The sequence below is a fragment of the Palaemon carinicauda genome, chromosome 38, assembly GCF_036898095.1.
Source record: "Palaemon carinicauda isolate YSFRI2023 chromosome 38, ASM3689809v2, whole genome shotgun sequence".
NCBI classification, from domain to species: domain Eukaryota; kingdom Metazoa; phylum Arthropoda; class Malacostraca; order Decapoda; family Palaemonidae; genus Palaemon; species Palaemon carinicauda.
In genome coordinates, this window is record NC_090762.1 from 32,174,978 (window position 1) to 32,192,373 (window position 17,396).

The 17,396-nt window shown below is 35.6% G+C and overlaps 1 protein-coding gene across 1 annotated transcript in view; it reads left to right on the forward strand.

Moving 5' to 3' along the window:
* Window positions 1–6,559: 6,559 nt before the first annotated feature.
* The window catches only part of LOC137630529 (uncharacterized), a 315,029-nt gene continuing 304,192 nt past the window's right edge, over window positions 6,560–17,396 (forward strand). The window contains exon 1 of the mRNA XM_068362046.1: window positions 6,560–7,641. Within this exon, the coding sequence (XP_068218147.1) occupies window positions 6,705–7,641 (937 nt within the window). The 5' untranslated portion in view covers window positions 6,560–6,704. The remainder of the gene's footprint in view (window positions 7,642–17,396) is intronic.

Genomic DNA, 17,396 nt, shown 5'->3' on the forward strand with positions numbered 1-17,396 from the left:
TCACCAGTGGCGCATTGCATTAAGGAATGGCAGACAACCAGGAGCTCTTTTGTAATACTTAAAAGGCCCAGGACATCTCACGGTCTTATTTGTACGACGGGGATCTTCACATTTTGTTACACTTGCATCGATGGAATGAAAATATCAGATCTCGAAGACATTACTTTAGTCATTCGGTAGGAAGGAATATTTGTGTAGATTTTCTTTATGACAAAATATATTGAGTTTTTCATAGATGAAGCTAACTAATACCTGAAGAACAGCTGTTTCATTTGATGGTTTGATCGTTTATATCCTCCGTGATACATATCGTAAATAGATATTTCTGAAAACAATTTCCTTTATAAGTTTCTTTAATGTGATTGATAGATTGATTTGAAGTTTTCAGGCATCCTGATATCTAAGGTCATTGACGCCGTCTTTAATGTGAAAATATAAATTCTGGTATAGGTATTACTGAAGGCCAATCTTTAATAAACTTTATTATTGTAATGGAATAGTGAAGGATAATAATACAGGAACCCCCTTTATCATTCTAAGTAAACTCTGTTACAAAAAAACCGTAATTTTAACCGGAAATTTTCGGCAAAAATGTATTGTTCTCAACCGTGTTTCAGTAAAATACAGACGACCGTAATTTTACCTTACTTTGCTATTATCTTTCATGGAATGGTGACTGTGATATCACTCTTTTACGTCAATATAACAGTTTTAAAGCGGTAAAAGTCCTGGAATAAATGTTGCCAGACTTTTACCGATATTTTAATGCAAATTTTTGACATTGAATGTTTGATTAAACTACTTTTAACAATGGCGCCAGTAATGCATAGGTCATCCAACTATGATGATTCCCTTTACAGGGAAATTTGGGAATATTTCTATTAGAATACTAAGACAAGACCTAAATTACCTAATATTTTAACGTATCTTGGAATCACGACCCTTAGTCACAGAAACGGGTGAAGATGAAAACCCACTACAACATTATTATAATTATTATAATTATTATTATTATTATTATTAGTAGTAGTAGTAGTAGTAGTAGTAGTAGTAGTAGTAGTAGTAGTAGTAGTAGTAGTAGCTAAGCTACAACCCTAGTTGGAAAAATAGAATGCTACACGCCCAAGCGCTCGAACAGGAAAGTAGCCCAATGAGGAAAGGAAATAAGGACAGCAAATAAACTTTACATAAGTAGTGAATATGAACACATAAAATACTCTAAGATCAGTAACTAATTTAAAACAAACCAGTCATATGTATACTATAAGACTTGACTTATGTCAATCTGCTCAACAAAAACGCATTTCTAAAAGAGTTTGAAATTCTGAATTTTATAGGTTTTAAAGGCCGCTCATGAATGGCAGAGGCAAGGGATAGTGGCATTGTCCTATCAAGCAGGACAATGCCCTAGAGACTGACCATATATGCATATGATCAGCGCCTAGGCGCCCTCTCCACCCAAGCTAGGATCAAGGAGGGCCAGGCAATGGCTGCTGGCATCCTTAGCTCACAAGGAAGGTGAGATTGCAGCAACCAAAGAAACTAACGCGTTTGAGCGGGACCCGAACCACGGTCTGGCCCTTCACCAGTCAGGGACGTTACCACATCAGCCACCACAACCCCTTCAACCGATTCAACTGCCTGACTAAGAAGATTCTTCCACAATCTGGTCATAGCTGGTATAAAACTTCTAGAATCCTGTGTAGTATTGTGCCTTATGATGGTGAAGGCATGGCTGTTAGAATTAACTGCATATATAGTACTACGTACAAGATGGTACGTCCAGGGATCTAAGTGCAATGAATGACCTGAATTAAGAAAAATCTTATGTAACATGCATAAAGAACTAACTTGAAGACGGTGCCAGAGATTGATATACAGTTCAGGAATAAAAGATTCATTATTCGCAAACTATGACATATTAATGGTGCACACAGTTCAATACAGTATTAATAAAACATCAATTTCTTATAAAGCTTTCCACGGGTAGGGATGAACACAAGTGATTAAATAATATAGGATTATGATCAAGTTGGGTAATATAATCTTAGGACTAAATAATAAAAAAAACGGAGATATTAAAATGGTAAAAACTACTAGAAAAGTAAAAATCAAATCCAATATGGCGATGTAAGTAACAATTGCAAAAACAGGTAAACAGAAATCAAGATTTATAATTACAAACGATTATACCAACTATTTTGCTTACGAGTTTATTTAGATTTTTTAGAGAGAATCTCTGACCCTTGATTACAGTTTAGTACATTTATTTTCATATTCAAAGTCTGCAGAATAAATCAGAAACAAATATTATTATAAAATCAAACATTTTGTGCTTGATAATCTTCACACCCTTTCGTTGCTTTGGTTCAGTTTTTCTGCTTACCCCCAAAAAAAGTCTGCTCAGGTCTGTTTCGTTGTTTATAATATGTCTTCATACTATAGTTACACACAGGTTTGATCATTTCTAGGAAGTTGACCAACAACATTAGTCTTGTTTTATCATCAGGGAACAATATAAATATAACTTTAGGATTTATTATTACCAAAAGGAAGAGATTTGTCAGCTCAATAAGTCAATCTCGACTCGGGAGAGAAAAAAAAGTAGTTTTGACGTGGGAAAACTTAATTTTAGGGAGGTGCGGTTTGGTCTTCAAGGGCTTCCTTGTTAAAGGCTAGAACATTAGCCCTAAGAGCTCTATGGGAATGATGTTAGAACGTGTTTGGGAAGGGAAATCAAACTTCTATACCTAACATTTCAGTTTGTTTGTTTAAAATCTGCTCACATGCGATTGAAATGGACTATAAGTTAACTCAACTCGTATCCTCCCACACAAAAATAAGAGCAAATAAGCGAAAAAAGGGCCAAAGAAGACGATGTCTAGAATATTTTAGTTGATAATTTAAAAAAGTAAAATAAGAGAAGATGCTTGTATATAAATGCCAAGCTCAGAACACAACAGCGTGATAAAAGGTTGTTTCCATTAAAAAGAAAATGAAACTATGCCGAAAGGATATTTCACTTGATATCAAAAAGGAAAGAGAGAAGCACGAACAAAGATTGGAAATTAGAGAGAGAGAGAGAGAGAGGAGAGAGAGAGGAGAGAGAGAGAGAGAGAGAGAGAGAGAGAGAGAGAGAGAGAGAGAGTAGCCGCTAAAAATCACACACATACACACACACACACACACATGTACGCACGCACGCGCGGGCGCATACACTTACACATACAGGGTAGTCACTTGAGAGGAACACGGAGGCAGGAAAAGAGAAACTGATAAGAGAATGGCCACATACGGTTAGAGAACGTAAGAAACTGACAGCAATGAGAGAGAGAGAGAGAGAGAGAGAGAGAGAGAGAGAGAGAGAGAGAGAGGAGAGAGAGAGAGAGAGAGTAGCCGCTATACAGGACATACCGAGTCAGGAAAAGAGAGACTAGGCGCTACGATTGTCATTAGGAGAGAGAGAGAGAGAGAGAGGAGAGAGAGAGAGAGAGAGAGAGAGAGAGAGAGAGAGAGAGAGAGAGAGAGAGAGAATCTGTGTATCCGCTAATTAAGCCTCGGGTAGAAAATGGCTGCTATAAACATACATACATAAGCAGTCAGTAGAAATTACAAAAAGAAAAAAAAAATCTTCGTAAAGAAATACGGAGAAATAATGTTTCAGTTTAAACAAAGTAGTCTAAAAGGCCGTATAAATAAACCGGATTGCTCTTGTAATAAGAAAACTGTCATGCCAGTGATTAACGCAAGAAGAATAAATAGAAAGAAATGAGTAAAAGTTCCCTCGAATTCAAGAGGCAATTTTGAGTCAGAGCAAGAAGAGACATATTGGTTAAGACGGTTTCATTTCATGGTGGGTTAGGCGAAGAATTGTTGCAAGGCTTTTAAAATTAATTGCATAATATTGCGCTGGTTTGACTAAGAGCCCACTAACCGGAGTTAATTTCATTATTTGAACATTCCGCTTTTTTTTATATAGTATCTACGAGGAGAAAACGTTTATACATTATGAGCTATTTGAGGGCTAATTGTTAAAATACATTCGTTAACTTTGCCAGCATATGATAGTTCAACCATTTACGTTGTTTGATTTAAGGCATGTAACACTAGATACGTTTTCTTCTTTACGTAAAGCCAATACTTCATGATTTTGCTAAAGACTTTGATAACAGAGTTTAAATATAACATTAATTTTTACGTTTGATGGCTGCAGTGGCAAATCCTTTGCAACATTGCATTAACCCAGCCACTTCTCAGCTTTTTTTCCACCCTGGAAAGAGTTCAATTTCAGAGAGTCTACGACCTAAGGCAACGCCGAGCTTCTTTCCCCTCCAGCGGAGAAACAAACAAAAGAGGCTGGGACGTGCCCTTCGGTCTGCCCCATTTCCGAGGTTTCTTGGGAGTTTCCAACATCCCCATTTCTCTGCTGCCATTCGAGTCCGCGTTACGACGGGTGGTTCCAGCCGATGTTCTCGTTTCAGATACGAGATACCGAAAAAAAAAGTACGTTTCGAGAACAAAACAAAGATCCTTAAAAAAAAAGCCTTATGTATGTTGACAATGGACACCATTGTATACAAAAAGGGTGGCTAGGAAATACGTAATAATTTTCGTCACTTTAAATTCTCTCTCTCTCTCTCTCTCTCTCTCTCTCTCTCTCTCTCTCTCTCTCTCTCTCTCTCTCTCTCTCTCTCTCTCTCTCTCTCTCTCTCTCTCTCGTATATATATATATATATATATATATATATATATATATATATATATATATATATATATATATATATATATATATACACACACGATAAATAATGCCATAACAACATTCTAGACACGGCTTTATGCTTTTCTAAACAACTTGAACGACTCAACCTTGATAAAAAAAAGGGTGGAAGGATATAGTATTCATAGGTTCAAATAAACTTTGCAAACCTTTCCTTACGACTTAAACAAAGTACGAAATAAAAGACAAGAGTTTTATGTGGTGACGAAGGTAAAAGTATGTTGTAACTCTCAGCCTGTCAAAGTGAAACGGGCAAACTTGTATCCTCGAAATGTAAAGCAAAGGCCTAACTTCCAGCTCATTTGCATAAAATATATAGGATGCGCCCCTTATGGCTCCAGTAATGTTGGGACCCACTATAATGTGAAAACTCAACATTTGTGAAATACATTACCATTAAACTAGAAATTGCGAACGGAAAGGACTGCCATGCCATAAATAAGAACAACCAATGCCAAGATTTCGGAACTGAAGAATGAAATATTGCAGTAACAGACATTTTTTGGCAATAATCAATTCGGCTCAAATGACTAAATTCTTGATGCGTGTGAGAAAATATACGACCAAAAATAAACGGTCTTAGCGAAAACCGTGACCTACTTAAGAAGTTGTGCTATAAATAGTAAGAACGTTTCTCCCTAAGAACAACAACAACGTTTCTTAAAAGAAAACATAATGCCAAAGAAAGAAAAATACTGAAATAAAATCCTAAGCTACCATTACTCGACACCTACTGCTAAAAAATTAAAGAAAGTAATAAACCACAGAGAAAATAATAGATAATTAACCGAGCAAAGAGGATTGAAATAATCTAATTTCTAGTAAAAGAAAAACATTTGATTCAAAACCTCAGAGTAAGAAAACGCTCACTTCATCCTAATTCCGTTAACAAAGCCTCAAGTCTCAACCACTGGACAACGACTCTTTCATAATTAATGTGGGCGTCTCTGTTTCATTTAAACTTTAGATTTTACACTTTTTATGTGATATAGAAATGGAAAATGTATATTCATCATTTAGACACATATAGAAATGAAAAAGCTAATGAGATTGCATAAATTGTCAACACAATATCAACGGATATATATATTTTACGATCTCATGAATTAAAATGTTATATAGCCCAAGATTTCTGGGGAATTGTCTTTTCGTGTCTTAAGAGTCAAACTCGCACACATTGCAAGAGGTCATTTAAAAAAAAAAACTAAGAATCATTCTGAAAAAAAAAGATGATAAAAGATACGCACAACTCCTAACAAGAAATTCATAAAATTCATCATACTCGCACACGAACACACAAACCTCATCTGCATACATTATTTCCTGGGTGCAATGGTATGCACACTTTTACGCAACTGAAATATTTCTGAAGATAATTGCTCTCTATTTTAACCAGGAACTTAGGCAAAAAAAGATGACTACTATACGACAGTGATTCTTTATTCGTCATTTAACGCATTCCTCCTGCGTTATTTATCAAATATCAGGAACTTGTTTATTAATTTTTAATTATTTTTTTTCTTATTTATTTTTTTTTTTTTTCTTTTTTTGCCCACCGTGATTAGGCAGTGGTGCTTATCACTGGTCCCTTTGATGATTCAGATGAAAGCGGTCGTAAGTCAACTGTAGAACTCAAACAGAGTATACGAGAGGGCAGAGTGGGCGTGTGTGTGGTGTGATGACGGGTGTGTTGAGCAAGTTCAGATCAATGTTGCGCAGGCCTGGCGGCCCCCCCGCGCACTCAGTGGACGCGGCCGCCGCCATATTGATCCAGGAGACCGTCGGTAGAGCAGCGACTGAGGAGATGGCAGCGGCTCCTGTCCTCCATCCAACCTTACTCCCACCCTGTACATTGTGTCCTTTCATGATAGTGAATTATTGTGATGTTAAACAGTGATATTTTGATAAAATATAAGTAGCAAACATGTTCAGTTTTGCAAATAAAATGCTGAATGCCCTCGTGGGCAATGAGGAGCCTACATCTGGCGCACCAAGTGGCTCTGTACCGGGAGCGCCGCGCCCTCAGAGCCCTGGCCTAATAAGAATGGGTGGTCCAGCAGGCCCTCGTGGGCCCATGCAAGGCATGACAGGGCCAAGACCGCCGGGAATGGGTGGAAACATGGGGCCTGGTGGATTTGGTGGCCCGGGGGCAAGACCTGGTGGCCCAATGGGTCCTGGTGGTCCAATGGGTCCTGGTGGCCAAATGGGGCCTGGTGGTCAAATGGGTCCTGGTGGTCCAATGGGCCCTGGCGGTCCAATGGGTCCAGGTGGTTCAATGGGCCCAGGTGGTCCAATGGGCCCTGGTGGTCCGATGGGTCCAGGTGGCTCAATGGGCCCAGGTGGTTCAATGGGTCCTGGTGGCTCAATGGGCCCTGGTGGCCCAATGGGTCCTGGTGGTCCAGGTCCCGGTGGACCAATGGGACCTGGTGGACCAGCAGGTCCTGGAGGACCAGGAAGTCCTGGCAGTGCAATGATGCCTGGAGGACCAGGTGGCCCAGGAAGTGTAGGTGGTCCTCCTGGCATGAATGGACCTGGAGGCCCTGGGATGAACCGCCCACCGGGACCAGGAATGAGCCCGAGACCTCCTGGAATGGGACCAATGGGACCAAGAGGTGGACCTCGACCGGGTGGACCTAGAGGAATGCCACCACCTGGAATGGGTCCAAGGGGAATGCCCCCAGGAATGGGCCCTCGCCCCGGAATGGGCCCAATGGGGCCACGTGGATTAGCGATGAATGGGATGGGTGGACCTCGTAGTCCTAGACCTGGTCTCCCTGGCCCTGGGGGCCCACGTGGACCCATGCCAGGAGGTCCAGGACCTATGGGTCCTAATGCTGGAAACCCACCGAATGCAAATATAGGTAAGGCTTTTTAAACTAATGTTTCTTTTCTGATCTGTTATTGGTAAACAAGAGAGAAAACAGAAAGGTAAACAAACCATATTTCCCTCAAGGACTACTCATACCATAGGAAAACAATGTTATTACTCATTCACATGTCATAATACATTCAGACTTTAAATGACCTAAAACATTAAAATAGATATTATGCGAAATGACACAGGACTATAGACCAAAGTAAAAAAAAAAATAATATTTAAAGTATAGCTAATGATAGCGAAACAAGAAACCACCCCAAATAAACAATAATGTATCCTGCTTTATGATTTCCCGCATTTAGAACCTCACTATGTAATTGGGGGTAGAAGCAGGAAAAACAATGTGTAGTCATAACAACAACGATAATGACAATGGCGATGAAAATAGACGAAAAGATAGGACTCTCAATCATTGTTGACAATATTTATACCAACAATAACAACGGTGACATTCTGCAAAAATAATACGTGCAGCTTTGCTTTGTTGCAAATTTCAGCTGGTTTATCATGAGCATGATTGGAATAACATTTATAACAATAACATCAAACTTTACACTAGAACACCTAACATACTGATAAATACATTAATAATGATGATAATACACAAAGGTCTAGCTATCAACAAACCTTTATTACCATAATTCCACGATTTACGTTTAATGGAACTTACTTTCGCGAGCCGCAAAGAAAGCGGAAAATATGCCCCGCCAAAACACAGATTGAAAACATACTAGCATAACAGATATTGGTGCTCTATAATTACAAATTTCATTTATACTCCAACGTCATTTTCATTTTTACTTCAAAAACTGAATAAGTATCAATTAATTAGGTGTAAAATAGATGTTATAAACAATGAAATTAATGAAATATTTATATAATTGTGCACGCTTGTACACCAGTATGGCAAGGGAAGTAGATGTTGTTTTTAAAGGAATAATTATCAATGACATTAAATCTAAAATGTATCAAGTGTAGTAAATATATAAGTTTTAGGTTTAGAACAAGGATGCGAATCATTGCTATAATGAATTACGTAATCGTGTGTGTGTGGGGTCGTGTGTGTTGGTATAAACAAGTATGACATTTGCTTTTCCATTATCAATAACTTTTTCAAACTTGCACCACCTCCTCCCTTTACATTGCTTTTACGTCTGTCTTTTTTTTATTATTTTTTTTTTCTTGTAGAGGCAAGAGATCATATTACAGCTATTCTGGCAGTTCACGAAACAGGACGTGACGAAACGTGTCGCGAAGTCTTCGCATCATATTGCCCGTCATCTAAGTGAAGTAAAGTGAAGACGTGTACTTCATTCTTTTCCGAAGCGATTGAGATTAAATAAATCATGAAACGTTTTCATTGTATCTATATAAAAGAGCATATTTTTCCAACTATAAGACACAGAAAGTCTAGAGACTCCAGTTTCCTACTTTTTTACACCTATGAAAGGTAACTTATCAATATAATGAAAGAACTTTAATTCAATATTATACGCCATAAATGAAAATAAGTTTTGCGTTAAATTAATGTACACTAAAAACGAGTATATTTATAGATTTTTATATGAATCAGTTATATAGTAATATTTACCAGATATGTAACTGACACAACTCCACACGCACAAACATATACATCTGTATATAAATGTACATGAAGTCTACTTTCTCAAACCCCAATAAGCACACATATACAGTACATGTAAATACATGCAAACATGTGCATTCCTTGGACATTTTTGGACCCGCGTGACTAACAGGCAGGAGAGAAAGGTTGTAAATTATGAATCGCAAAATAAAAACAATAAAAGTGAGCACAAAAGTGAAAGCAAACACCGAGGACAAAATCTGATTAGAAACATTACCAAAACTAGGGAAAGTGGAATAAATAACTCTTTCTCTCGTCGACATTAAAGGAGACATATAATTTTACTGCCAACTGATATAACCGAGGGTCTCATATAAATAAGACCTTTGAAAACAATAACCATACTGTATATAAATACCGAAAATAAACCTATTAAATGTCTGCAAGGGAAAATATATAGATAGTAAAGAAAAAAAAATAATTTAGAGTAAAGAAAAACCCAGACAAAACGAAATTCAGACCCGCCCCTTTTCCGAATAAGAAGATGACCTCAATGTGTAAGAGTAAGGAAAAGTAAGAATGAGAAAGAAAACGAGGATAATGCGGTAGTAACGGAGATGAGAATAATCTCACACCTTCTCCTCTTCTGCATAAGAAATTCAGAGCAGGAAACAGATCAATGAAAATGGTGGTTGAGGAAATCAGTAAGCAGATGGAGGTGGGGCATAAATAATAATAATAATAATAGTAATTATTATTATTATTATTATTATTATTATTATTATTATTATTATTATTATTATTATTATTATTATTATTATTACTTGCTAAGCTACAACCCTAGTTGAAAAAAGCAGGATGCTATAAGCCCCAGGGCTCCAACAAGGACAATAGCCCAGTGAGGAAAGGAAATAAGGAAACTACTAGAGAAGTAATTAACAATAAAATAAAAGATTTTAATGACAGAAACAACACTAAAATAAATCTTTCATATATAAACTAAAAAAAACTTTTAAAAAACAAGAGGAAGAGAATAAGATACCGTAGAATAGTGTGCCCGAATCTATAATTGTAAGGAAGGTCATGACAATGATGAATGTGGCATTAATACTGACATCCTCAACGAGGCAGCATGTATGTGAATAACAATAACAACTCTAAATAATAATAAAGATATGATGTTAGTAGCTAATGTTAAAAGCACTGATAATAATCATACAAGTAATAATAAATTATTAATTAAGATCAATTATAGAACAATATATTGCGGTTACTTCCATTAATCTGCCCATCTAATAATGAATTTTAATAAGAGTATTACATTTACAAATCTTAATAGACATAATCTATATTACATAATCATACTCATTAAATTCGTTTTTTTTTTTTTTTTTTTTTTTAAAGACTTAAAGTAAGCCCTAAGAATTTCATATTTACGGTATTTTAATTCTATGTGTAAAGAAAGAATAATAGTTAATGCAAAGAGGAATGATACAGTCTAAAGGTGATAACCCAACGCGGGAAAATAAGCCATACGCATTTCACAGACCCAAGTAACTCGTATGGTTTCCCAGGAACGGAATAACCCTATATACTTGTTTACAAAGACAACGTCAATATGTCTCTCTCGAAGGTACAAGTGACTTATCCTACGAGCGGAGTAAACCCCGATAATTATTTATAATGGAAACGTCAATAATTAATTTGTGGTTTCATTACGAATGAACTAACTCTCGGCTATATATATGTATATATATATACAGTATATATATATATATATATATATATATATATATATATATATATATATATATATATATATATATATATATATATGTATGTATGTATAGATAGATAGATATGTATATTTGAGTTTGACAGGAATATATGTGTATATATATATATATATAATTTATATATGTATATATATATATATATATATATATATATATATATATATATATATATATATACATATATATATGTATATATATACATATATATATGTATATATATATATATATATATATATATATATATATATATATATATATATATATATATATACACACACACACATATATTCCTGTCAAACTCGAAAGGTCAGTCACTCTCCGTCCCTCGGGAATGAGTGGGGAGGTAGTAGTCATACCCTGGTGAGAGGGGGTATCCCAACAGGTACACTCGGAAACAATCTCCCACAAATTGCCAAACCATCGAGTAGTAGGTAGGCAAGGGGGAGGGGTTGGGAAAGGTTGAATATATGGTTGCTTGTGTGTACATATATAATTACATAAATGTTTATCCATCATTTTTGACAGCTGGGGTACATTAGTTTAAAGAAAGCATCAGAGGTTTTCAACAGCTCCCAAATCACTGACATACAAGCCTCCCGTTGAGGGAGATCTCTGACACCTTTCTTTACTGATCTCGTTCTCGGCGAAGAAAGGTCAAGTTATTTATTGAAGGGGAAATGAATAAAGGATTGTCGCCTCTTGACAAGGTTGGGGGTCTGAGAATGGATCGGATACGCCCATACAGCAATCCCACTAAAAGAGTGATAGGAGTAACTCTTATTTCAAGCATTGAACGACTTGCATTAGGAAGTAAAAATCCCATTTTATGGATACAATAATGCGGAAGACAAGCATGAATCTATATATAATTGTCAAAATACCATAAAAATACATCAAACCTCCTTCCTATACAATAGTCAAGCCTACAAGATAGAATAAGTTTCATGATTAACGGCTTAAAATGAATAAGAATTTTCATTAACTGGTCAAAGTGCTATGAAGGGTAAATCAAAATTATTGTTGAATTATTAAAAAGCAATGAAATATTGATTTGAATACACTTTAATGGACACTCTTTGACCCTGAATAACCTCTGATTATCCTGTACATATCCTTCTTAACATAATATTAACCAATTAATATCTTTCATGCATGTTACTATTATACACAAGAAATTATATTTTAATAAGATAACAAATAATTCTAAAGTAATATTGCTGTAAAGAATTTTCTTTAAACATCTATATACCATTTTAGATAGCTTTATATTATGCTTATAATCAATAGCGGCCCTCAACCAACCCCATGATTTTTATTATATTTACAATACTGTTTAAAATCCTGTTACTATTGAAAATATTATTCATTATGAAATATTTTTATTAGGTTGATAAATCGTTTGATGTCGAAATGAATCCCATTATACTTTTATAAGCGAATATCCTAAAAAGATCAACGGCCTCTTCTCTCCGTTGACCTAATCATAACATACGGAGTGCCATTCTGACTCTCGTGGGTGCCATCAAGCAACGGCACTGCGCAACTGGCACCAAAACAAACCGATCCTCAGTTCTTAGGCGACAGATTTTGTTGCCACTTTCTGATCTCAAGAGGTATATCTGATTCTTTCCAATATTGTCTTCAAACAAACTTATATTTAATGATGTATTACTCCTAAGAATACAACTTGCTTAAAGTAACGTTTTAACGTATATGCAATGCTAGAAATACTTGTTCGAGTCATGTTTGAAAGGATATGGTCAGCAATGAATATGACTTGTTCGACTCGACCTTTTAAAAGATATACTCGGCTACAAATACAGCTTGTTCCATTCAACGTTTTAAAAGATATCATCATCAGCCGTTATTAGTCCACTGCAGGACAAAATCCTTAGACATGTCCGTCCACTTTCGTCTATTTATTGTCTATCATTGCTAGTCTATACCAGCCAATTTTCTTGGCTCGTCAATCCATCATCTTCCTCTTCCTTCCCCTACTACTTTTGAAATCACTATGGACTAATTCTGTTATTCTTGATGTCCATCTAGTATATGTCATTCTCCATATGTATCCCGCCAATGACTATTTCTTTCTCTTACATGTTACAATATTCTCTATTTTGGTTTGCTCTCGTATCCTTGCTGCTCTTTTTCTGTATATTAGTGTTATTCCCATTATTTTTTTCCATAGCTCTTTGAGTTGTAACTAGCTCAAGTTCTGAGGCTTTAATAAGGCTTCAAATTCCCGATGCATTAGTTAATACTGGTAGGACCATTTGATCAATTACTTTTCCTTTTAGAGAAAGTGGAATTTTGATTTTCATAATGTCATTTTGTTTATCAAAAGCTCTCCATCTCATGTTTATTATTCTTTTGATTTTGGTTTTATATCCTGGGGAAACAAGTACTGTCTATCCTAGGTACAAATATTCATCAACAATTTCCAGAGGTTCGTCCATAATTCTTATTTGCTATCTCTGCATTTTCTTTGAACATTATCTTAGTTTTACTCATAATAATTTTCAGTCCTACATTTCTGCTTTCTCTATTCAAATATTCTATCATCTTTTGCTATTCCTCCCACGATTCACTAAAGAGAACTATGTCTTTTGCAACTCTCAAATTGTTAAGGAGTTCTCCATTAATGTTAATCCTACAGTTTCCTAATCTAAAATTTTAAAAACTTCTGGGCATGCTGTGAATAATTTAGGAGAAAGTGAATAATTTAGGAGGGAAGATATTTCCTTGTCTAACTCCTTTTACAATTAGGATTTTCGCAATATCTTTATGTAATTCTACGATTGCTGTATTTCCTATATAGGTATCTACATGTGTTCTACTTCAAGATTCATCTATTCCTTGTCTTTGAAGGGCTTTCATTACTCCTGAAGCTTTGACAGAATCAAAAGATTTCTCATAGACTATATATGCCATACATAGTGGTTTGTCATACTCTGCTGATTTTTCCATAAATACATAGATGTGGTCAGTTGCTGGATGCCCACTTCTAAATCCTGCCTATGCTCTTGCCTGATAAAAGTTTATCTGTGTTTCTATTCGGCCTAATATGATCGTTGTAAATATTTCCTATATTACTGAGAGTAAACTTATAGGGCGATAATTTCTCCGGTCTTTTATCACCAGTTTTTGTGAATTAATATAATGATAAATTAAAAGATATACTCGGCTACAAATACAATTAGTTCCTCGGTTTAGAGTATATCCAATATCATAAATAAAACTTGTTCGACGTATGTTTAAAAGGATATGGTATAGCAGCTACTGCACTTAGTTCCGTAAACTGGAATTTTGAAAGTCAATTAACAATAACCACTTAATTTTCAAGCTTACTTTTATCATTATTAAACTTAATAATATGCCACAGGGTGTTTGCTCCTTATACTTTTAGAATCTCATGACCAATAATCGTGTAATTTCCTCATTTGTTAGGAATATTTATTGCTTTACTTAATATTCTGGGTGGAGTGTTTGGCATCCTTTTTCTTAGTATTTTGCTTGGGGGAACCTTGAGTTGAATTAGCAAATTCGTGGTTTTTATTAATTACTCAAGAAGCATAACCCAGCGTTGTCAAAGAACAAGGTTAAATTAACAAAAATTACAATTATCACTACTTAACAGCTTATCTAAACTGCATATTCCATTAATACTCTGATTAGGGGAACATATAGAGTAACAAAATTAACTACGTGGCCTAGTTAAATTACACTCCTCTATAAAGTAATGACCTGAAAGTGTAGTGGTAATTTATTACAATCAAAATCATGTTGGAAGAGAGGAAAAAACCTTGTCCTGCTAACTGGTAACTATGAAACTACATTGTCCCATCCACCCCCAGCTCATATCACGATTATACAATTCCCTTTCATTCACATATTTGGGGGATCTCATCCTAAATGAATCCTAAATTGAACGTATGTAACGGACATAGTCCTAGATGTTAATCAAGCCAGAGTTGCCACTTAGTGTATTGGTTGAGTGCCAAGAGTGATTTTACTTTTTTATGCCCAGATTACAAAGTACAGTTTTGCTGACAGAAAGAACATAAGATATTTATGAGGACAATGACTGTGCTGCGTATACTTGTCAGCTAATTTCTTATGTCAAAGTGAAGCATATAACCATTCCATCCCTCCATATAAGTAATTCTTTCCGCTGTCATAGTAATTGAATCGCATTAGGTGAGATTAGTGTTTTTCTCGTTCGACTTTCTGGGCGAAATCCAAATATTCAACAGGTTTTTCCAACATTTGTTACGCAATCCCTGCAAAAGACGCGAGGCTGAGGTAATGCTTCTAGTTTTGTGAATGAGTTGGTGGGTTGGTGGTACAGAATTAAAGTTGGTTGGACCCATGATAAGTTTTCCCTTCTTATATCAAGGGAAACGTAAAGTTGTGAAAGCGCTTGTTTTCAAAACGCAAAAGAATAGATCGTTTCTTTAGTTACGATCATCAAGAGGTAATAAGCACAGGATAGAAGTCTTATTTTCAATATGTATTCATATCTAGCCAAATGTCCTTGAAGTAAGACAGTAAACTATATGATTATTATCATTACTAACTAGGCTAAAACCCTAGTTGGAAAAACAAGATGCTACAATCCCAGGGGCTCCTACAAGAAGTTCTGGCCCAATGAGTTAAGGAAATGAGGAAATAAATAAATTATATGAGAAGTAATGAATAAAGAATAAGAAATATCGTAAGCTCAGTAACAACCTTAAACCAGGTGTCATAAAACCTTCAAAAAATTATGATACCCCTCTGACAGTCCCTACTAAACAACTGTTATGATACAACATCTACTCTGAAGTAATGTGAACACTCACACTCACACTTCAGAAACCATAGGTCCTACGATCCTTGCAATCGGTAAACGTACGAACAAAACCGCGCATCTTAAACTTTGCCCTTTCCAGAGGATGTTGAAATCTCTATGTTAGAATGGCAGAGAGGAGGGAGATGGGATAGACTCTTCCCCGGTTGCCAAGCAACAAGAATCTCAAGTAGGTGGAAGCATCAAGGATTCAACATAGCTGATATGATTTCAGGTTTTCTACCTCAGTTCTCTTCATTTCCCTTCGTATAATTGGGCTCTTCAACATTTCGAATTAATGATTTCTGGATAATTTTTCTATTGTTTATAATGTAGCAATTATTGCATTGGCCTCTATTTAAGTGACAATGCCGACCTTAATATACCTAAATAGAAACGCCGCCTGATTTGGGAATAAAATTAAAAGAATTTTTCTTTATATTCAAGCTTTTAATATTATTTTTGTGTGGGCTATTTTTACCTGGTTTTGTTCTTAGATACAGCATCAAATGATCTTTCTGCCTCTTGCCTATGCTTTAATACTATTTATTTATACTACCCCTTTTTGTTTTCGCATTTAACCCTTGAAACAATGGCATGTGGTTATTTTCTGCCAGGCTTTGAAGCTAAAGGGTATTTTTAGCTATTTTCACCCCTAATCCCCTGATTTATTATGGGGATTACTATAAATATCTTATTTTTGGAGAGAGAGAGAGAGAGAGAGAGAGAGAGAGAGAGAGAGAGAGAGAGAGAGAGAGAGAGAGAGAGAGAGAGAGAGAGAGAGAGAGAGAGAGAATTCAACCCTAAATACAGTACATACCCTACGCTGTCTATATATTTAAGTACTATTTGATCCATTTCGCTGATTTTAAGCACGAAAATGTTAGTACTGGGGCAGAGGGAAGCTTAACCAAAACGAGATAAATGAATGAATATTCAGAATAGAGATATTCTGTGGACCCCAAACAGAAAAATAATCCTTTACCATATTTCGAGACAAGAATCAGTAGAAATTATAGAAATATCGGAAAATATTAGTTTTCAAAAATACTTACGAAGCACAAGGAGATAAAATTTATGAAATTTATGAAAAGTTGTAGAAGATGGAAATCATTACTTAGCATGTAGTTCTATAACAGCGATAAATTTCCATTCTCAACAGTAACCCAAGTTTTATCTTACAACGAATTTTTTTTTTTTCATCGAGTACATTACCAAAATTTTAGCTCGAAACCCTAACACTTAAATTACTCATGTATTGAACTATTCATCACTTCTTCAAAGCCACACAAGTCATAAATCCTTCAAAGTTACAAACCTAAAATGTCCTTCAAATTTGCATAGCTCAAGTGTCCTTCAAAGCTACGTAGCTCAAATGTCCATCAAAGTTACATAGATCAAATATCCTTCAAAGTTACATAGCTCAATGTTCTTCAAAGTTATATAGCTCAATGGTTCTTCAGAGTTATATAGATTAAATGTCCTTCGAAGTTACATAGATCAAACATCCTTCAAAGTTGCATAAT